Source organism: Microcebus murinus, chromosome 13 (assembly GCF_040939455.1).
Source record: "Microcebus murinus isolate Inina chromosome 13, M.murinus_Inina_mat1.0, whole genome shotgun sequence".
NCBI classification, from domain to species: domain Eukaryota; kingdom Metazoa; phylum Chordata; class Mammalia; order Primates; family Cheirogaleidae; genus Microcebus; species Microcebus murinus.
Genome location: NC_134116.1, coordinates 64161428 through 64183168, shown reverse-complemented (window position 1 = coordinate 64183168; position 21741 = coordinate 64161428). Strand labels below are relative to the sequence as shown.

Genomic DNA, 21741 nt, shown 5'->3' with positions numbered 1-21741 from the left:
CCTTGGTCTTCCCTGCCAGGGGTCTCCTTCCATGGCCAGCTTTGCCATCTTTGCAGTTTATTAAGTTAGATGCCATTTCCCAGTGCCCAGGCTCTTAGAGGCAGCGAGTCAGGAGAATGAGGCAGGGGCTAGGTGTGAAGCCACAGCCGCTGCATGGGTGGTGACAGCTGTCGAGTGCACAAAGGCTCAGCTCCAGTCTACAGGGGCAGCCCTGGGGAACGTGGGCCCACAGATGCCACATCTTCTCATTTTGCAAGACAGTGCTGAAAATCTGGAACTTTAGGTGAAATTTCCCAGTTGTAAAAGGTTAGTTCAAAATGTTGTGAAATGTGTGTCAATGGCTGTGGGTGCTCACTTTCCAACCTCTGCTCTTCCATGCCCTGCTCTTCTGTGGAGAAAAGAGCATGAAACCTGTGGAGCATTTACACGTTTTAACAGGTAAACTGCAAGTGATGAACATATCCTAATGCTCCTTAAGACTTTCCAGATCCTTCCATTTGCCTACAAAATCTGGTTTCTGGAAGACACTTCCCTAGCAGAATCTGGATCATACGTAGCACTCCCCACAGCTGGTGCTGCTATGGTTTCTACAGCAAGAGGCCACACAGCACAGCGGGTATGCTCATGGATTCTGGGGGTGGACAGCACCCTTGTCAGCTGCTCCAGTGACCGGGGGTAACTTCTCTGTGCTTGGTCTTCTCATCTGTAACATGGAGCTACTAAGAGAAGCCCCCTTATGACGCTGTCAAGGATTAAATGAGTTGAGAGACAAGTACGTGGAACAGCACCTTGCACACGGCAAGCATTGCTTTCGTCTTTATCCAGGCCCTGTCAGCCTGCTGAAGGCCAACCTGGGAGGCCTCCAGCCAGGGGCCAGCAGCTCCTGAAGACACCAACCTCTTCCTTCTGGGGACGCACGACCATAGCCAGGCCAGACCTAGACCCACTCTTACCCACACTAGTGGGGAGAGGTACCCCTGGGATGGAGGGAGGGATGTCCTCACTCCTGGTCTACTGAGAACTTCCTCTTCCTCCCACCAGACGAAACACCAAGTCAGGAAGCTGGTGAATGACTACAGAAATGCAAAGCAGAAAACAGATAGTCAGTTCTCCAGATATCTAGTCCCATTTCTTCCCCAAAACGCGAGTGCCAACCCAGTATAATAAGGGCTTAGATACACTCTAAAAGGCCAAGACCTGCTTGTATCTCAGCGTAGGAAGGTTATCAAGAAGCCCGCTGCGAATCCATCTCTCCCTATCATACTCCATCTTTAAACTAGATTATCCATGAATACTTGCTGGGCACCCACTAGAATCAGGCTACTGTTCTTAACTGCTAGCAATTGTAAAGGAAATAATGGTATCTGGTTCTGCAGAAGCTTATCCATTCCCTGAGTTAACAAATATTTATTAAATTCTCACTTTGTGCCGGGTACTGAGCCAAGCACTAGGAACAGCAGTGAACACAATGGAGTATAAAGCTTGCCTTCTGGTGCATAATGTTGGGAGAGAGAGAATAAATAGCTAAGTAAATTAAATAGTGTCAATTGATAATAAGCTATAGAGAAAAGATACGACTGAGAAAGGGAGTGTCTGAATGGAAGGTGAGTCACACAGAAGAGCCAGAGAGGGAGTAGGTCTGGTTGGCTGGGTGGATGCCAGCTGGAGACACAGTCGGGCCTGCGCTCAGAGCCACCGTGTGTGTGAGGAGGAGGAGGAGAGCCTTCAGCAGAGACTGGGTCGCCCATCAGGTCATGGAGCAGATTGAAAAGAATGAAAGTGACTCAGGGGTCCCCAGCCTGTGAGAGCCAAGGGGAAGATGTCAGGTGCTCCCGGGAGCATCAGCTGAGTCAGAAAGAAACCACACAGTCACGAGCCACAGGCCTTGGCCTCCAAGGCCAGCCGAGCAGCTGGTGACCAGGCAGGAAGGGGACATAGAACTGGAGTCCAGCAAATGCCAGCCCAGGTACCTTAGAAACAAGCACGAAGCTAGGTGCCCTTCTGTGCTCTACCTTCCTGGGGACCTCTAAGCCACTGCCACCCCTGACCCCGTATACCTGGGCCACCTTGGGGACAAACATGTCATCCAAGAAAACTGAGCACTACCTGGAGGGTCTGTTCAACTGGTCAAACTGCACCACGCTTTAGTCAGGCTACATCATTCATTTTCTCTTGCTGAGAGTTCAAAATCAGATCAACTGTAGGTAAAGGAATTGCATGTTCTCTGCCTAGAAAGAGAAGGGAGAGGGAGAAAAAGTAGGGACAGTGAGTGTGGAAACCCTTTTGAGAAGTTCTGCATGAAAACGATCCAGAAGAAAGAGTAAAATGGATGGTGTAGGAGAGCCAGGTGAGCGGGGAGGGAGAATGATGCAGTCCATGTCCTTGAGGAGGTGAGCGGAGTGCTTAAGGGGCAGGGCTGACTCCAGCTACAAGTGCCACCAACTCATTGTCTGGGGGAAGAATAGGGGAGGTGTCAGGTGGTAGTGGGAGGGTGTGAAGTTCTCTTCAGATTGCTTCTATGTTTCAGAGAAACAGGGCGCCAGGGCGCCAGCTGAGAGTGAGGGTCGGGAGGAGGTGTTGGGGTTCGAGGAGGCGACTAGCCTGGAGGGTGAGACAGTGAACGGGGCAGGGTGAGTAGGGATCCAGGAAACCAAGCACCCCACTAAAGGCCGTGCGTTTCCAGTGAAGCGACTCAACAGCAATTTGAGAGCATGCAAGGCAGAGAACCCAACTTAACCAGGGTGGCGGCTGTGCTCTGGTCGAGCAGACACTGGAGAATGTGACACAACACGGTGTGCCCACGGACAGATGAGCCGGACGCTGTGGGCAGGATGGAAGGCAGGTGAAGCAAGAACATGAGGACAAGGGGCAGGCGAGGGATGAGGCAAAGGTAGGAAGAGCGATGCATGGAGGGTGGGGGTTGTCGAAGGGTCCCCAGGGAGGACACCCAGGGAGGGGGAGCTAGAAAGAGAGGGTGCAGGTCGGGAAGAGGGAAGACTGAAATGGAGTTGGAGGGCTCCCAGGCCCTGGCAATGGTGAGGAGTCAGGAGTGGCTGGGTTGGGGAGGACGTGGCCATGGGTAGAAAGGAGGCCGAGGCACTGCGGGACTGAGAGTGGGTGGGAGCGCTGCGGGGTGCAGGGCTGGAGGCAGACGGGCAGGCTCTAGAGACTGGGGGTGAGTCGTGAGGGAGCAGCCGGAGAGGGCAGGCTTGGTCGCAGTCCAAGCCCGCCCCAGTCCACACTGGCAGTCACATTCGCAGCCGTTTTAGGACGGCTGGAAACAGCAGTGATGAGGGAGGCGACAGGCTCCCCTCCTGCAAGCCCACAGCTCCTGCACCTGAGGGGAACTGCAGGGTGACCATGTTCTTAGGGTGTCCCGCTAGCGGGTCCAGAAAGGAGGGGGGCACTCGGGAGAAGAGGTTGAGCATTGAAGACACAACAGGATGGGTGAGGAAACTGCCAGACCTGTGTTCACCCAGGCACAGAGAGGTGGGACTTGGTAGAAAAGCTCAAGAGCACTGTGGGAAGCTCTGGGTGAGGACAGACTGAGGGGACAGTGCCTGAGGGCGTGGAGTGGGCAGCGTGGTGAGACCCAGCCCTGCAGGCTCTGGGACAGGGCCAACAGTGCACCCGGGTCCCCCTAACTGCCTGTTCCATCTCGGAGACCCGCTTGGTTCACCAGGAGCAGGAGCTCCGGAGGACATGAAGACGAACGGGAAGGCACAGGGCCACACCATCCTAAGCGCTCAGTGTCACCTATTGTCATTAAGACCACAATGAACTGACTCACACATCAGATTTTGTCCTTTTCCCCAATTTTCATTCTTTCTGGTGTTGACAAGTAGTCTGGATTTTTAAGTTCATAAACCATTTACATAAGAACAACATGTCACATGCGAAAGTACTCTACTGTCCACGAAATGCTCGTCTCGTTCCTTACAATGAGCAAACATGTTCACGTGTCTAGGTTGCAGGGATCCCTGAAACGATGTGGTCAATTTTGTGGTCAACACCATCCACCGCCGCTGGCCAAGGTACGTAAGGGGAGAGCCGGGACGGGCGAGCACGGACCGGGGCAAGATCACACGGCCACACGCTCAGGTGAGGGGCCAGGGCTAGAAGCGGAGGGGCGCTAGGTTCTGGTCTATGCTCTCCTAGTATTTAGCATTGCAGCTTCCTGGCGACCACAGCGAGCCTTCCCCAGCCCTCAGGACGCAGCCAGCTGCAGAGACCCGGCAGAAGGTCCCCAGTGTACCCGACAGACACACGCGCCCGCCTCGCGCTGGGTCCAGAACCCAGCCTCCGTGGAGTTCGGAAACCGCTCGCAGGGTCGGGCATTCCAGGTGGAGGCGGGGGAGGCGCCGGGAGCACCAGGGGCCTGAGAGCGGGAACCCGAGCCGGGGACGCGCGGGGCGGGCCTCGGCCGGGGGCGGAGACTGAGCGCAGCCCGCTCGGGAGCGCCTCGGAGCGGCCCCGCAGAGCTGGTTCCAGCGCCCGGCGCCACCGGGCTCCGCCGTCTGGCCGCGAGAAAGGAAGCGCCCTCCAGCGGGGCCACGCGCTCGGCTCCCGGGCCGGCCCGGGGCGCGGCGGCCGCGCGGGGCGCCCATGGGCAGCTCCTGGAACGGCAGCGACGCCCCCGAGGGCGCGCGGGAGTCGCCGTGGGCCGCGCTGCCGCCGTGCGACGAGCGCCGCTGCTCGCCCTTTCCCCTGGGGGCGCTGGTGCCGGTGACCGCCGTGTGCCTGGGCCTGTTCGCCGTCGGGGTGAGCGGCAACGTGGTGACCGTGCTGCTGATCGGACGCTACCGGGACATGCGGACCACCACCAACTTGTACCTGGGCAGCATGGCCGTGTCCGACCTGCTCATCCTGCTCGGGCTCCCCTTCGACCTGTACCGCCTCTGGCGCTCGCGGCCCTGGGTGTTCGGGCCGCTGCTCTGCCGCCTGTCGCTCTACGTGGGCGAGGGCTGCACCTACGCCACGCTGCTGCACATGACGGCGCTCAGCGTCGAGCGCTACCTGGCCATCTGTCGCCCGCTGCGCGCCCGCGTCCTCGTCACCCGGCGCCGCGTCCGCGCGCTCATCGCGGCGCTCTGGGTCGTGGCGCTGCTCTCCGCCGGGCCCTTCTTCTTTCTTGTGGGCGTCGAGCAGGACCCCGGCGTCTACTTGCTCTCGGACCTTAATGGCACCGCGCGGGTCACGCCCTCGGCCCCCGCCTCGCCGCCGCCCCTCTGGCCTTCGGGGCCGCCCTCGCTGTCGCCCTCCCTGTCCCCCTCGCTGTCCCCGCCGTCGGGGCCCGAGGCTGCGGCGGCCGCGGCGCTGTTCAGCCGCGAGTGCCGGCCGAGCAGCGCGCAGCTGGGTGCGCTGCGCGTCATGCTGTGGGTCACCACCGCCTACTTCTTCCTGCCCTTCCTGTGCCTCAGCGTCCTCTACGGGCTCATCGGGCGCGAGCTGTGGAGGAGCCGCGGGCCGCTGCGAGGCCCGGCCGTGTCGGGGCGGGAGCGGGGCCACCGGCAGACCGTCCGCGTCCTGCGTAAGTGGCGCCCCCTCTGCTCCAAACTCGCCAGCCCGCGGTCGGCGCTGCCGGGGTCGCCGCGCAAACTCCGGGTCCCCTTCCCCGGCTCGCCCCGCTTCTAGCTACGTTAGCGTTTGCATTTCTACCCCAGCCTCCATCCACACGTACTTCCAGAGAAAACCATCTCCTGGGGACCTCAGGAGGTCCCTACGGGTAGGATCCCCGGATTCAGTGAACAGCAATGCTTTTCCAAAGCCGCTGAGATGCAGGATGGGTCGTTGGAAGCTCTTGATCCAACCACCTGTCTCTGTTAGATGCTACAGATGTGATTGCTCGCAGTCCCCTTGAGAAGATGGGGTAGATTACATTAAGCTGAAAATTTTAATTTAATATTAAGTTATCCTGAAGGCTAAAGTGAGCCTTGCCCACATCAGAAAGTAAAAGATTGTGCAGACCTGTTGCAGAACTCTTTTCAACGGAGAGCAGAGAACGTGTCTCAAGGGGCTTTGTGGAAGGAAGCCTGCCAAAACGCCTCCTTAGGAGAATTCGCTCCTCTGGTTTGTGTCCAGTCTTAACGTATATATGAACTTAGCATGCAGTTTTAAAGCAAATAGCGGTGCAGTCTGCAGCCTGCTAGTTTTTCTGGGATTGAGATACAGCTAGGTATAGTCTTATCTGATTTATTTTGCTGTTATTTATTACTGTAGATGGTTTCATTTGATCCTCGATGCTTTTTTTCTTTTTTTTTTTAATCTGGTGCCTGTGTTTTGTTTTGCAGTGGTCGTGGTTCTGGCGTTTATAGTGTGCTGGTTGCCTTTCCACGTTGGCAGGATTATTTACATCAACACGGAAGATTCCCGGATGATGCACTTCTCGCAGTACTTTAACATCGTTGCCCTGCAACTGTTCTATCTGAGCGCATCCATCAATCCCATCCTCTACAACCTCATTTCTAAGAAGTATAGGGCGGCGGCCTGGAAACTGCTGCTGTCGAGACAGTCCAGGCAGAGAGGTTTGTGCAGAAGCAGGGACACTGCGGGGGACGCTGCAGGGAATGCTGTGGGGGACACAGGGGGCGACACAGCGGGCTACACCGAGACCAGCGCTAACGTAAAGACGACGGCGTAACCAGCACCTTCTCCCACAGTTCTGGGACTTCAGGGAAAACAGGTGTGTAGGGAAGTAAAGATTGAAAGGGAGGAATGGATGCTGTTAAGAAGAATGGAAAGAGGGGTTGCATTTGTGCGAGTTGGTTAAGAAATTGTCAGCATGACTTTTTTTTTTTAAACCAAAGTATGGAATGTCACTGTACCACCCTTTCCAGTTTCCCTTTCATGTACCTCCTAAGGGACATTCATTTTAGCATCATGAGATCCCAGGTCACAAAATGTGCTCTGGGGAGCTTTTGGAAGTCTTTGTCGTCCTACTCTTTGGAAATACGATTGTTCGTTTTACAGCTGACACAGAGAGATGCTACCCGAAAACTGTGGTCTCTGAAATGAGGGGTGTTTGGGGTGATATACCTACAGTGATGCATATGCAAGGAGCCGGGATAGTCAGAGTGTTCATCCAAGAAATTATTTAATGCCTATGACTGCAAAAACTTGTAGAAGTAAGCAAAAGGAAATCCAGGTAGGCACCAATGTTCAAGGGTCCCCGCCCCTCTCCAGGCTCAGAGGAAATGACAAAGTTTAGGGGCAATACCCTCTTTCAGAAGTACTGTGCGTGCACAACTGTCACGACCGCTTCTCCCTGAGAATGCCCAGGGGGCTGTCACAGGGCCCTGGGCCACCAGGTAGCAAACCTTGGGCATTGGAGCGGAAGGGCAGAGGGCTGCAGCACTACTGGGCTTTGCCAGGTGACTACTAATGACATTTGTAAAGAGCTTTACTATGCTTTATCTTGCCTCAGCTCTGTGGGATGAGTTTTGCCATCATCATTCCTGTTTTACTCGTGATGGAACTGAGTCTCACATTTCCCAAACAGGAACTGGTGGGCCTGAATCTGACTCCCGTGATGGGATCTTCACTCACTGCCATGCCGAGATGTTGCTCTTGCTGAGAAACACAAGAGTCAATGGATTTAGTCAGGGTGAGAGAGAACATTGATCAACTACTCTGAAACTTTGTGTTGTCTTTTACAGTTTAAAACATAAACTTGTTTTCAGAAAGCAGCTCCAACCGGCCTTCTGTGTGACTGGCGCCCCCTGGAGATGTGCAGGGTACAACTTGCTCAGTCGGACAGGGGACCCTTACTGGGGTTCTCAGATTGATAAAGTTCAAACCTAAATTCCAGTAGATTGTTGATATTTATGAGGAATTTGTCATGAAATCTTCAAGTGCACAAATACCAGAAAAGCGACAAATGCAACTTCATCAGAGTTGCAATGACAAATAGAAGTAAGGTCACAAGGAGACTTAGAAGCTGGAGTCAGCCCAGTTTATTCAGTGACTCTCATTGCCTGGCAGCTCCCAGTTTGGGCGGCCTCGGTGAATATCTAAATTACTTCATGCCACGGACCACTGTTTCTTTTGGATAGTTAAATCTACAAGTGACAAGTACATAAACAACAAGGATCTGCTCAACATGCTGACAATATGGCTTTTTCATTTTATTAGCCAAATCCCTGGCTAACTCCCTGGCCCCGTCCTCAACCTGTGCGAGAGTGAAGTCTCTCATCTGCCTTTTCTCCCAGCGAGTGGAAGAAGCAGGTCACAATCACTTGGGGAAGCAGTCCCTACACTGTGTTCTACATATTGTTCTACATATTGGGGATTATTTGAAAAAAGAAATGGTTCTGTGGTCAAATATGGTAGGAAAACAAAACAATGTGTAACCCCTTCCCCGGCCCCTGAGTCACAACACAACCTGTCAGAGGCTCTGAGAAGGTGTTGTTCTACCCAGCATTTCCTTATTTTATCACAGAAGCAGCTCCCTATCCTCCCTCCCCAAGAACGCTTACTAAAACCTAATGGAGTGAGGAACACTTTGGGGACAGTGACGTAGGGATTCTGACAGCGGAGCTGCCAGCCTCGTGCCTCTGCTCATCTCTGCTTGGTAGCTCGAGATCTAGCTGCTGCCACAGCCTTACCGCTCACAGGAGTCCCTCTCTGGCCACCTCTGCAGGGCAGGTCATAGTAAGGAACCTTACTAAGAAGTGTTTAATATTTAGATATGGAAGCAAAGATCTCTCCTTTGAGCTTTTTTGTTCAGATTCTAGAAAACGGATTTACATCACACCTTCCTGGGACCTCCACGTGTTTCCAGGTGTGGGAGTGGGGAGTCACCCTGCCCTTTGCCACAGGGTCTCTGAGACCGAGAGTCTGAGGACCACCCCTTCCTGCGGGATCCCCGTGCCATCTCAGCTCATTCGTGGACTGTGAAATCAGCATAGTGTGTCACAGTTTTCTTTAATGGGACACAGAGTGGACAAGAATAGAATAGAAACCATCAGTGCATCCCATGTAGTAAGGTAACTACTGTGCTGTGAAACTTTTGTTTCCATTATGTTTTTGGTTGGTGTCTTTCCTGGTTCACAAAATAAAATGTATTTTTACCCTGGGTCATGGTCAAAAATATTTTGAAAAGTTGTTCTAAGATCTAAAATGGTTCTCCACCCTTGCCCTCTAAAAACAGGCCAAGCAGAGAGTGGCCTGTTTTTGAACTGGCAGCTGGCTATGAAATGGCAGGTCCTGAGAAGACCTGGGTGGCTGAGTTCGGGTCACTGGAGAGGGACAGGCAGACTATGGTTTTTGGTCCTCGGTCCCCCCTCTACTCCCTAGGGGAGTATCATGGAGGCCATAGCCTGGCCATGCTCTAACCTCCACCCCGACCTAGACGCATGCTGGCATTCCAGCAACTTCTCTGAGCCTCCCTCTCTTCTGCAGGCCACACTGCTTTTGTTAAGTGACCTGCCAACATTGGGGGAGAATTTGTATTTCATCCATTCACATGACAAATATTTACCTAGCAACTAAGGGCCAGGGGTGTATAACAAAATACACTAGAAAAATTAGTCCATGTCATAGTGTCAAAATCAATCAACTTTTCAATGGCATTTTTTGTTTGAAATGTGTAATTAATTGTGTCATCTACACTCACACAGATTCAGCTCACAGATTAATAAAAGCACTTAGATCAGATGGAAGTGCAGAATCTCAGGATCGTGCCATCTGTACGGACGTTCCTCTTCTTTTTCATATGAGGCATTTCCACTTCTGAAGGCAATGTTCAAAGAGCTATTGCACAACACCTGCTAGGATCCAAGAGTTCACGGTGCCAGATTCTTAAGGAGACACACGCGCACTGTGTTGATGGTGTTTAAAAGTTTGAACACGCCCTCTCCTGACTCTTTCTTCTCATGTCATAATAACATTTGCCAGTATATGAAAGCATTTTGTATTTAAGGTCTAGTGTTTTAAAAGTGGCTTTACGTAAACATAGATGTGATGCCATTTTTTATTGTGAGCCCACTTTCTGAAGATCCCAAGCTCCAAATGTTACAGAGCCCCTGCTCAGCTCTGAGCAGTCTTCGAAATCAGCATTTCTTCTTCTCAGAGCAAAGGAACGTCCACCCTCGCTGGGCAAGCTCGCCCCCCATGGGAATGCGTTGTGGCCGATCGCTCAACACGTCCCTTGTTCTGTGTAGGCTATGGCAGGTGAGAGAGGCAACTCTGCTCACCGCCTTCTTAGGAAAACAACACGCGCTTTTTAAAGAACAGTGGGCACCTGTATAATAAGGTTTCAAAGACATCCCCGCCAGACCGGAAGAACTGAGTGTGAGTGGGTAGTTGGGGGCTGTGCTGTGTGTGACTCTCTTCCATGGCACTTAACATGGCACACCACAGGTGGCTGGTCCCACTGGATGTAACCTGCTCCCTGAGGACAGAGAGAGTGTTTTCTTCTGCTTTGCGTGTCTCTTGCCCAGGTAAACGAATGTTGAACTCAACTGGCTTTGAAGGAGGGGATGGGGGGTCTTCACCTCAATGGATGGAAAGAAATAGAAGCTGAGTAAGCAGATGGGGTCACCTTTGCTCTGAGCCCCCAGACAGCACAAATGGAAGCATAAGGCAGGAATGAAACAGCACCCACAGGGAGCAGGGGCTGAATGCAGATGAAGGGCGGAAGAGGAGGGGAAGAGGGAGGGGGAGGGGGAGGGGGAGGGGGAGAGGGAGAGGGAGAGGGAGAGGGAGAGGGAGAGGGAGAGGGAGAGGGAGAGGGAGGAGGAGGAACTGATATAACCAGAGCTGCAGCTTGCAAAATAGACATAGTTTCGTGGGTGGAGGCTGGGACAGGGAGACCTGTTGGGACCGGTCATTTACCATAACCCAGGTCTAGGTGGGTTGGGTGGTGATGCGGAGCAGCGCCCATCCCCAGGTTCGGCACCTCCCCTGGCCCCACCCTTTCCCGGTCCCTGGTTCCAGTGCCCACTGCCTGGGCACTTCCCACCTCACCCTCCTGCCTCCGCACCACCCCGGCAAGCCCAGAGTGGGAAGGGCTATGGTTTTCTGTCTCCTTTCTCTCAAATTTGTAGCAAGTGTGCAAATCTTGAAAATGTTCTCTAAGCATTTCTATTAGTTGTGATGATAGGAGGATAAAACAAGATTTGTTTAAAAAATCAGATACATGCAGGTTTCAAAGTTGTAACAAATCTTAAAAATTTCAATGTAATAGTTATACCTGTTCATAACTGGAACTAAATAGAGCTAAACCTGCTCTTTCTTTGTTCCTGTCTCACTCCCACAGTAGTTCGTGACTTTGTCCTGATAGTGAAGACCAGGGCCCTGCCCTCGGGCTTCTCATTTCCCCCTGTCATTGCCTAGGTCAGTGGCTCTCAGACTCCAGCCTGCAGGAGAATCACCTGGAGGACATGTTAAAACACAGAGTTTTGCATTTAGTAGCTCTGGGGTGGGGCCCAAGAATCTGTATTTCCATCGAGGTCCCAGGTGATGCTCTGATGGTCTGACAACCTGTACTCTAGAGCTGCAGTCCCCAGCCCCTGGGCCGCAGACCAGTACCCCATCCATGGCCTATTAGGAACAAAGCCACACAGCGGGAGGTGGGCCACGGTGAGCAAGCAAAGCTTCACCTGTATTTACAGCCTGTCCCCATCCTCGAATCACCAGCTGAGCTCCGCCTCCCGTCAGATCAGCAGCAGCATTAGATCCTCATAGCAGCCCAAACCCTACTGTAAGCTGCGAATGCGAGGGCTCTGGGCGTTCCTTATGAGAATCTAATGCCTGATCAGGTGGCACTGAGGCAGCGACACTAGCGCTGGGGAGTGACTGCAAATACAGATTATCATTAGCAGAGAGGTTTGCATAATTATTTCATTATATATTACAATTAATAATAGAAGTAAAGTGCACAATAAATGCAATGCCATTTGAATCATCCCCAAACCATCCCCCCACCCCTGTCCATGGAAAAATTAACTGGTCCCTGGTTTCAGAAAGGTTGGGGAACACTGCTCTAGAGCTTCCATACAGAAAATGCGGCCCACAGACCAGCAGCATTAACACCACCTTGGATCTTGTTAAAATGCAGATTTTTCAGGGCCTATCACAGACCTCCTGAATCAGAATTTGCATTTTAACAATATCCCCAGGTGATTCTCATGTACATTAAAGTTTGGGAATCATCATTCTAGAGATTAATCAACCATATCAACAGAGACTTCACCAATGGCATCAGAATCTTAGGGGGTTGGACCCAAACATAGTTTTAAAGCTCCCCAGGTGATTCCAGTGTGCAGACAAGATTATGAAACAGCTGTGCTTGGTGCCACATGCCTGTAATCCCAGCACTTTGGGAGGCCGAGGAGAGAAGATCACTTGAGGCCAGGAGTATGAGACAAGCCTGGGCAGCGAAGGGAGACCCCATCTCTACAAAAAATAGAAAAATTAGCCAGGTATTGTGGCATGTGCCTGTAGTCCCAGCTATTGGGAGGCTGAGGCAGGAGGATCGCTTGAGCTGGGGAGTTTGAGGTTGCTGTGAGCTATGATGGTGCAATTGCACTCCAGCCTGGTAAACAGAGTGAGACCCTGTTTCTCCCCTGCCCCTCCCCCCCCAAAAAAGATTATGAGCCATCACTGTAAGATCTCTCTTACAGAAATATCTTCTACTTTCACTTTCCCTTCAGTTTGGATAGTGGACTCATTTGAAAGTAATTTATATTCTAGCAGCAACTCAGGACCACAGTCTAGTAGCAACTCCCTGGCCTCTCTGCTCTTCAGTCCCCTGAACCTGCACCTGCCAGCCCAGCCCACCCACCCCCAATGCTGAGGTGCTTCCTCCCCCAGGCCAGGCGCACACCCTCTTTGACACTGCCTGTTCATTTTGATAATCAGGCCTCCGCCATGTCTTCTGGTCTTCAAAACACGTTTTGTTTTGGTTTTGTTTGTTTTTTTTTTTTTTTCTTATTGTATTGAGGCATCTTTGCCTCAATACAAGCATCTTTGATTCCTTGCCCTGGTCCTTGGTTCTTCCAGGATAAAACTATTCTGCTCTTCACTACCCTCGTGGGCCTTGAGTTCTGTCCCAGATTCCTTGACTTTGTGTCACCTGGGACCAACTGCTGGGGAACCCTGGAGTTAACTACCTGCCCCCTGGGACTTCCGCCTTGTGCTAGTTACTGAGATCGGCCAGAATTGCCTTTCGGGTGGGTGAACTGCTCTCCACGTCCCAGTGTAGGGGCTGCCTCCTGATTCTTGACTCTGATAAGCCGCAATAGCCTGCTTGAACCATGAAGTCACGCCAAGTCTCCCTTTCAACACTATAGTGACTAAATTCCTAAAACTCAGAAGCTGATTGGATGCTGGAAAAAATAAAGTCATAGCTCCAATATCTTAAGCCTATGAAACTAGGAGAACATCTGGTGCTATTTGAAAAGAATGGGCTATCAGAGGAAGAGGTGATTTAGCTGGGGAAGATAATGAATTCCACTTTGATTATGGCACCCCCCTTATCCTTGGGGGACACATTCCAAGACCCCCAGTGGCTGCCTGAAACAGCAGATAGTACTAAACCCTATATATACTATGTTTTTCCTATGCATACATACATAATTTATAAACCAGGCACAGTAAGAGATCAGCAATAACTAATAAGAAAATGGAATAGTTATAAAAATATGCCAGCATCACTAGTCTTGCACTTTGGAGCCATTTTTAAATAAAATAACGGTTACTTGCACACAAGCACTGTGATACTGGGCTACTCACTACTCATGGGCAAGTAGCACCTATAGCATGGATACCTGGACAAAGGGACAATTCACATCCTGGATGGGACAGAGTGGGATGCCACAAGATTTCATCATGATACTCAAAACATGCTCAATTTAAAACTTGGGAATTTTTTATTCTAGAATTTTCCATTTGATAATTTTGGACCACAGTTAACTGCAGGCAACTGAAACCTTGGAAAGTGAAACGGTGGATAAGGGGAGGGACTGCTGTACTTTCTGTTTCCCAAGAAGCCATCCAGCTGGAAAAGTTCTATTGTCGCATGTTCCACAGGCTCCTGGAAATAGGTCTCAATACTCAAGTAATTGTAGGAAATGCTGCAATATTATATAAACCTTTTTTAACCATGGAGCTTTCCCCCCCCCTTTCATATATTAACATTCTACAAAACACTCCAGGTTGAAATACTGGAGAGAAGTTTGGGTGTGAAATGAGGGCTAGCAGTAAAGATTTGGGAGTCAAAAGCATAGAAGTGATCACTTAATCTAGTGGTTCAGAAACTTCAGCTTGCATCAATTACACAGGAGAGCTTCTTAAAATACAGATTTCAGAGCCCCATCCCACAAATCCTGATTCTGCAGGTCTGGATTAGGGTCTGAGACTTTGCATGTGTCTGGTTTCCAATGTCTACTACTACTCCAGGACCACACTTTGAGAACCACTGATTCAAGTGACAGGAATAGATGAGCCCAGCGAGGAGAAAGCTTATAGAGAGAAAAGGAGTGGCAAAGGGATATACCCTGATGATCCCAGCACTGGTGACAAAAGTCGCTGAAGCGGGCAGAAGGGGCAGGAACAGAAAAGCAGACAATGTACGTGTGTCAACCGAGAAAAAGAGTTTTGGGTTAGGTCAGGGGCCATGGGGTCAAATGCCACAAAGATCACAAAGGGAATGCAGTAGGGGTGCCAGATAAAATACATGACACAAAGCTACACTTAAATTTCTGATAAACAACACATTTTTTTTATGGATAAGTTTAGTAAGTATAATATACTTATACCAAAAAAAATCATTATTTATCTGAAATTCAAATTTAACTGAGCACTCTATTTTTTTTGTTGTTAAATCTGGTCACCCTAGAATATAGGCGATGGAAAGGCTACAGGATTTGGCAAAAGGAGGAAACCTAGAGAGTGCCTTTCGACACAGCGCTAGGGGCAGGAGCCAGAAGATGGCAAGTTAAAGAGAAAATGGTCACTGAACAACTTGGGGTCAGAGGGTCCCAATCTCAGGGGCTTCCTTGGGCAGACAGCTCAAACAGCTGATTTGGGGACATGGCTGCTAGTCCTGTGCTGTCCTGACTTGTTCACCTGCGCAAGAGCCAGCCTCTCCTGCTGTGGCTCCCAGATCCCTAAGCTAGGAAAGCACCTGCTGCCCCTGCCCCAGGTATTTGTAGTCCACAGTGGATAACGACATTGATAATTTTTAAATCATGAAACTGAAGGAAAAAAGTGTCTGATTAAGAACTTCCTGGGGCCGGGCGTGGTGGCTCATGCCTGTAATCCTAGCACTCTGGGAGGCTGAGGCGGGCGGATTGCTCAAGGTCAGGAGTTCGAAACCAGCCTGAGCAAGAGCGAGACCCTGTCTCTACTATAAATAGAAAGAAATTAATTGGCCAACTAATATATATAGAAAAAATTAGCCGGGCATGGTGGTGCATGCCTGTAGTCCCAGCTACTCGGGAGGCTGAGGCAGCAGGATCGCTTGAGCCCAGGAGTTTGAGGTTGCTGTGAGCTAGGCTGACGCCAGGGCACTCGCTCTAGCCTAGGCAACAAAGCGAGACTCTGTCTCAAAAAAAAAAAAAAAAATGAATTCCACAAATATATTTTCAGGTAGCAAGTCCTCAGTTGAATACTTTATCTTAAATGTTCATTTCCTACTTTATATATACAGTCTTGATTGCAAAATGGATCTTGATTGCATGACAAGGAAAAAATATTGAGCATATTCCATGTTTACATTGTTGGGCTACCTACTAAAATAAATAGAACCAGAACCCTTAACCTCAAGACCCTATGACTTGTTAGGGTGGAAAAAAACTTCCTGGAAAGTAAGGGTTGGTCATGGGCATGTCTGTTGCATTGGGAACAACTGAGGAAAATTGCTCTTTTTTCCAGCAGTCTCAGAAACTGCCTTTTGGATTCAACAATGTAATGTCTGCCCTTTCTCCAGAGCAGTGAGGAAAGGCATAATAACTGAGGGAAATGGGCCTTCCTTAATAGACAGGTAGGCATGATGCTCTTAAAATTTAAGTGGAGCTCTTGCAAGCATTTGTTTTTACAAATAGAGTAAAGAATGACACACATGATAGATGGGGATAACTTTACAGCTGGTCAAGCATTTGTGCTCTGCAGTGCATTAACAGATTTCTATTTCAGTGGTTTCATTTGTTGCTCTTAACAAATGTCCTCTCTTAACAAGAGCCTTTGGGGTGAAAAAAAAAAATCCAGCAGCAAACTTCTGGCATCTCCGTGTGAGCCAGCAGCTGAATTATAGTGTCACATTTTCAAATGAAGTGATGTAAAATAGTGAATTTTATTATCATTTTTGGTTTGAGGAAGCCATGAATTTGGCCACTAAACATGATATTCTAACGGAATTTTCTGGGAAGTTCTCCAGAGCTTACCTAGGCAATCTAGAATCTCAACTAGCTGTTGGCATTATTATAAACACTAAGTGTCCCAATGGTGGAAGACATTGTTCAGTAACTTAAAGAGATAGTCTCAAGTCAGGACATGAAGACACAGGACACCTTCAGCTCAACATATCAGAGTAACACCACGCTGACGTGTACAGAGTGACTTACCAGTGTAGACACAGCACTCTCTATACACACTCCGTGGAATTTCACTGTTGGAGGACTGAGTAAGAATGCAGAGAGAAAGGTAAAAGAGCTTCTGTTCACAATTTATGATGCTCTGTATCTGCCTGATATTTGTCTTTTTCCTAATGTTTATGTATTGCTTCAGGTCCTTTGGATTTTTCCCAGGATGGAGACTGAGAATGAACATGGATGGAAGCAAGAACATAAAACACGCCCAACAAACACTAAACAGAGGTCAAGTCAGGTAGCTTTGTTAACGTAACTCTTTATACAAAACATAATCTGCAGTTAATTATGGACACATATAGCAAACTATATACAAACAAGTCAGACCTTTCTAAAGTAGTTCAGAAATCATTGACAATACCTGAGATAATGTTTTAAGATGCTTTATTAGTCTGTTTTGCTATGAAGGAAATACCCGAGGCTCGGTAATTTATAAAGTAAAGAGGTTTATTTGGCTCACGTTTCTGCAGGTTGTACAAGAAGCATGTTGCCTAGGCTGGTCTTGAACTCCTGGCCTCAAACAATCTTCCCACCTCAGCCTTCCAAAGTGCTGGGATTACAGGCCTAAGCCACTGCACCAGTACATTATGCTTTAAGTGTAGTTAAAACTCTGTAATGGACACTTAAGGAAGTTACCGGAAAGTGATAGAAACTGTATCAAGAGGATTTAAGTATAGAGTTTGTCTTCATCAAGGAATGTTAAAAACAAGTAAAAGTTAACATTTGAATGGCAGAACGGGCAGTTGTTGCCCTACATGTGTTGGTGGGGTTTGCATCCTTTTGTCGTGTCTACACCCTGACAGAGCCATCAGCTTTTTAGCAGACACACATGAACACTCTTCCATGAGCAAGACAGACCTGAGTTCACAGACACTGATAACTGATTTCTCTCTCTTCGTACTTTCTTTAGGTTTTTTTTTCATGACTGTGTATCTGTTGCCTCATCTTGATGTGTATGCACAAGCAGGAAAACATGCAAAAATTAGAATTTTGTGCTTTATCTAAGAACAATACAGAAAATGTTGCTTTTTTGTGAGGAAAAGCAATTCTGTGCAGTTTATTTCAATCTAATAAAATTTGAAATTTGTTTGAAAAACAAAATAAAAAGAACACTGCAGAATCAGTCTCTAGATTATTTAGGTCTCTCAGGGGAATTGTGTGTGATGCATACATAAGCTAATAGTGTTCAGCTTCTGTTACACGATGATGTAACAGAATGATGATGGAGATGTGAATAAATTACATTGAATTTATTGTACAACACATCATATATCTTGTTTCCTAAGTATGCAAATATCAACTTCCTCTTCAAGGCATTTTGAGCTATTTTGGACAATCCTTTCCTCTCTCTGAGTATTTAAATCCCCATTCCTCAAATATACTCTAAACTAGCTCTCATTCCTGCCACTGAAGTTAGGTGTTAAACAAGGGGGAGTTAATTGAGTTTTACTGGAAAACAGCCACACTGTTTTGTTTACATGTCATCATCTATGGCTGCTTTTACAGCAGCATGGAATAGTTGTGGCACAGACTGAATGGTCCAAAAAGCCTAAAATATTTACTGTCTGGGTCTTTACAAAAAAAAAGTTTGCCAACCCCTGAGCTAAATCAAACTTTGATACTTTTTTGCATCTAGTATGAAAAATTTTGCTTTTAGCATCAGTTAATGTGGGTAGATGATATGATACCAAAAAGTACTTGGTGGAAGCAATTCTACAGAGGGCCAAAACACTGCTGCTAAAAACCACCAATTTGGAATCTCTACCAACATTAACTGATGTTACAAGCAAAATTTTTCATACTAGATGCAAATAAGTATCAAAATGTTAAAACCCAGAGAGTTTAACCCAAAGAGTCGGGGGACTCTTATGCCTACTCTAGTTTGACAACTGCTGGAGCCCGCTTGTCTGGCCCAGTGGATGTTGTACAGATTCCAGCTCTGTAAGTCTGGAGTGGGCCCCAAGGTTCCGCATTTCTAACAAGCTCCTGAGTGATGCTGATATTGCTGGTCCAAGGGCCTTAGTTTCCTCATCTGGAAAATGGAGATGATAAAAATCTGTACATTGGGTTGTTGTGAATATTAAACAAAGTAATAATATACATTTATATCCTGCTCCCACCACCCTTTTCGAGTATGTCTATTTGAGCAAGTTACTTGATATCTTGCTTCCTGTAAGTGGGGCTAATAATAATGCCCACATCATAAGGTTGCTGGAAGGAGTAAATGAGATAATATAGATAAATTACCTGGAACACAGCCTGGAACATAGTGAATGCTTCATATGTTAGGCACTGTTAATAGTATTATCGTCATTATTATTGCAAAGGGTGTCTAATACATGACAGATACTCCATGAGCGTAGTTCCCTCCCTGTTCCCTCTCCTATCCATCCTCTCATCCCTAGCCCTCCCTCTGGTCCCTTCTGTTGATTTCGAACATGTCTAATTAGAGAACCTCTGTACGGATGCTGATCCAGAAATACCTGAATCCAGACGGCCCTACCTGACAGTCCCGAGGGCCCCACATGGGGCCCAAAGGAGCTTGGACCCTGGCTGTGCTGCCCAGGCCCAGCGGCCCACCCGCCACAGGCAGCCTGCGGCAGAGAGCCCGGGAGAGCCTGGGAAAGTGGGCCCGCCCATCCTTCCCACCTCGTGGAGCACGGACGTTTCAAGGGCTCCCTGGACATTCTTATTCTGCAACACATTAATCTATGTGGCACTCAGTTTACTTTTCTGAGGACGCCATTTGGGACAATACATGGAAAACCTGAGAAGTCATTTCTCTTTGGCAGCACTGCCCTCTGTAACAAAGTGAATGTTCCTGAAAGGCATCTGGATTTTGTTTCAGGCTTCTCTTTGCTTCCTTGGAGTTTAAGTGCTGCCAGGAACTGCCTTCTGAGAACTGTTTAAGACACCTTAATTTCTGGACTCAGGGCGGTGTTCGAGATCACATTTTTGCTCAAAATGACCAAATTAGGGCAGATCCTGTCCTCAAAGATGCACTGGCCACTACAGTCCCTATCAGTGCTGCAGCCACCTGATCTCCAGGCACTGGTCATGCAGTGCCTTCCCACACATGAGAGCAAAACTGAGTGTGAGGTGCGTTTTCTTCTGTAAGCTGGCTATTCATTGCCCACCAAGCATTACCAGAGCCAGCTGTAGATACAATGTCTTTATGATCAACTCCACAGACCTCCAGCTTGTTTTGTTGTGAGAGCATTCTGTCCAAATAAACACATTATCTCTGGATAAGAGAAGATTCAAGCTATCTGTAGAGAATAAGCAAATGAAAGATGAAAGGGGGAGGGACAATAATGAATGGCATTGAGCATCTATTCTTTGCTAGGCATTGGACCACTTGGGATAATTTTGTCTTCATGAACATTTGTGATAAACATTTTACCACCATCCCTTCCTTCCATCCTTCCCCTCCTACCTTCCTTCAACTCTTCCTCTCTTCCTCCCTCCCTGGATAATTCAGTCTAAAAGCCATTTGATGGCCCCTCCCCTTGGAGGCAGAGCGGGTATGGAGGCAGACAGAGGGGCTGGGAAGTCGAAGAGGCAACTAGGATGCTAGGAAGATTGGTCACTTACAGAGGAATTGGAGGAAAATAAAAGAAAGGAAGGACAGGGGCTGCTCCTGTAGCCCAGATCCCAGAGCTAATCCACAGAAGCAGAGCTGCAGGCATGTAATGTGAGCCAGAAGTAAACCTTTGTTGTGGCAAGCTACTGGGGTTTGCTGGTCATTTGCTACTCAAAACAAACTGGGTCTAAGCTGACTGATACAGTAAACTGGTAAATAACTTGTACAGTTAGAGTGTGAATATAGGTTGTCTACTTATGCTCTTTCTACTTGATTTATATAAACAATAAGAATTATTTATTGATTTTAAAACCATTTTATTGATTAAACTGGTTAACATATTGGATAATGCAGATATATTAATAGAAGAGTTCCTTCATTGAAAAAAATTCTATTGGACAGTGTTGATGGAGGCCATAAAACAAGTCTGAACAAATTGCAAAGAACTGGTCACAGACACTGATAACTGACCTAAGGAGAAATCAGGGCAAATAAACCACAAGACATCATTTTATACCAATTAGACTGGCAAACACTAAAAGTCTGACAATACCAAGAAGTGATGGGAATATAGAGCTATGTAAATTGGCTCAATGCTTTTTGGGAAATGTTTCAGCATTATGTAGTAAACTTGAGAATAACAGGCCATGAATTCTACTACTAAGTATGGTCCCTGTAACACTTAGAGAAGCTTTTTTTCCCTGCAATAGCAAGAAGCCGGAGATGGCCACAATGTCCTGTACTCAAATTGTGGTGTATACCTACAATGAAATACTATACAGTAGTGAAAATGAACCCCAGCCATACCATCAACATTGAAGATTCTCACTTCAATACTTTACAGAATGATATCCTTTCATAACTTTCAGCTTTTGCTTTCATAGTCTGAGAGCAAGTTTTTGTGTCCTGCTGTTTGTCAGTATTTCAGATTGTGATAACAGAACAAGTTGGTGATGGAAACTGGCCCGAGTCACTGGGGAGGGAGGGGCTTCATTTTCAGTCGTGCCTGGGACACTTCAATAAAATAAATGCAGTAGGCACAAACCCACAGTGTCAGGCTATCTCTCAAATTTTTCAGGGGCCACTTGCTGCTTCTCTCTCCCCTCACCTTTTTCCCAATTACAGTTTCACCTCTTAATTCTTCATGTTCTTGATAAGAAGCAGAACGTCCCTACTGTGTTCTATGGCACTAGGTTCCCCAGCACTGGCCAATTTCTGATGATAGCAGCATCCTAGACCTCCCAGCTTCCGTCCCCCTCATCCCCCCACCCTAGGTTCTCTAAAACCGTGACAATGACAGAATGAGGTAGGTTTCTATTTCGACTTTCATTTGCTCTTTGACGAAAATTCTCAGTTCTCTGCATCCATCACCTCATCAGAGTCTGCGCAAACTGAGACCTCGAGCCAAGAAATCGTCTAGTAACCTTATTTCAAGACAAGACAACCAAGATAACCAAATACAGGTGTCAAGCTTTTTATAGCTCAGGGATTCTCAACCACTTGGTCTCCGCCCAAGGGGAAGCCTCGCGCAGCCGCATCGACCGCTCACTCTGACGTCATTCAAGGCGC

At 48.3% G+C, this 21741-nt stretch overlaps 1 protein-coding gene across 1 annotated transcript; it reads left to right on the top strand.

The window, feature by feature from the left end:
* The first annotated feature begins 4517 nt into the window (after positions 1–4517).
* MLNR (motilin receptor) lies at positions 4518–8658 on the top strand. Its single transcript, XM_012737299.3, has 2 exons — positions 4518–5530; positions 6291–8658. The coding sequence occupies exons 1-2, from the start codon at positions 4606–4608 to the stop codon at positions 6638–6640; spliced, it is 1275 nt and encodes a 424-aa protein (XP_012592753.2). The 5' UTR covers positions 4518–4605; the 3' UTR covers positions 6641–8658.
* The last annotated feature ends 13083 nt before the right edge of the window (positions 8659–21741 follow it).

What these genes read in the sequence shown, in the direction of transcription:
- MLNR (XM_012737299.3), top strand. Translation starts at nt 4,606, where the DNA reads ATGGGCAGCTCCTGGAACGGCAGCGACGCCCCCGAGGGCGCGCGGGAG. An exon ending in GCAGACCGTCCGCGTCCTGC is followed by an intron (nt 5,531 to 6,290) that starts GTAAGTGGCGCC and finishes TTTGTTTTGCAG; the next exon opens with TGGTCGTGGTTCTGGCGTTT.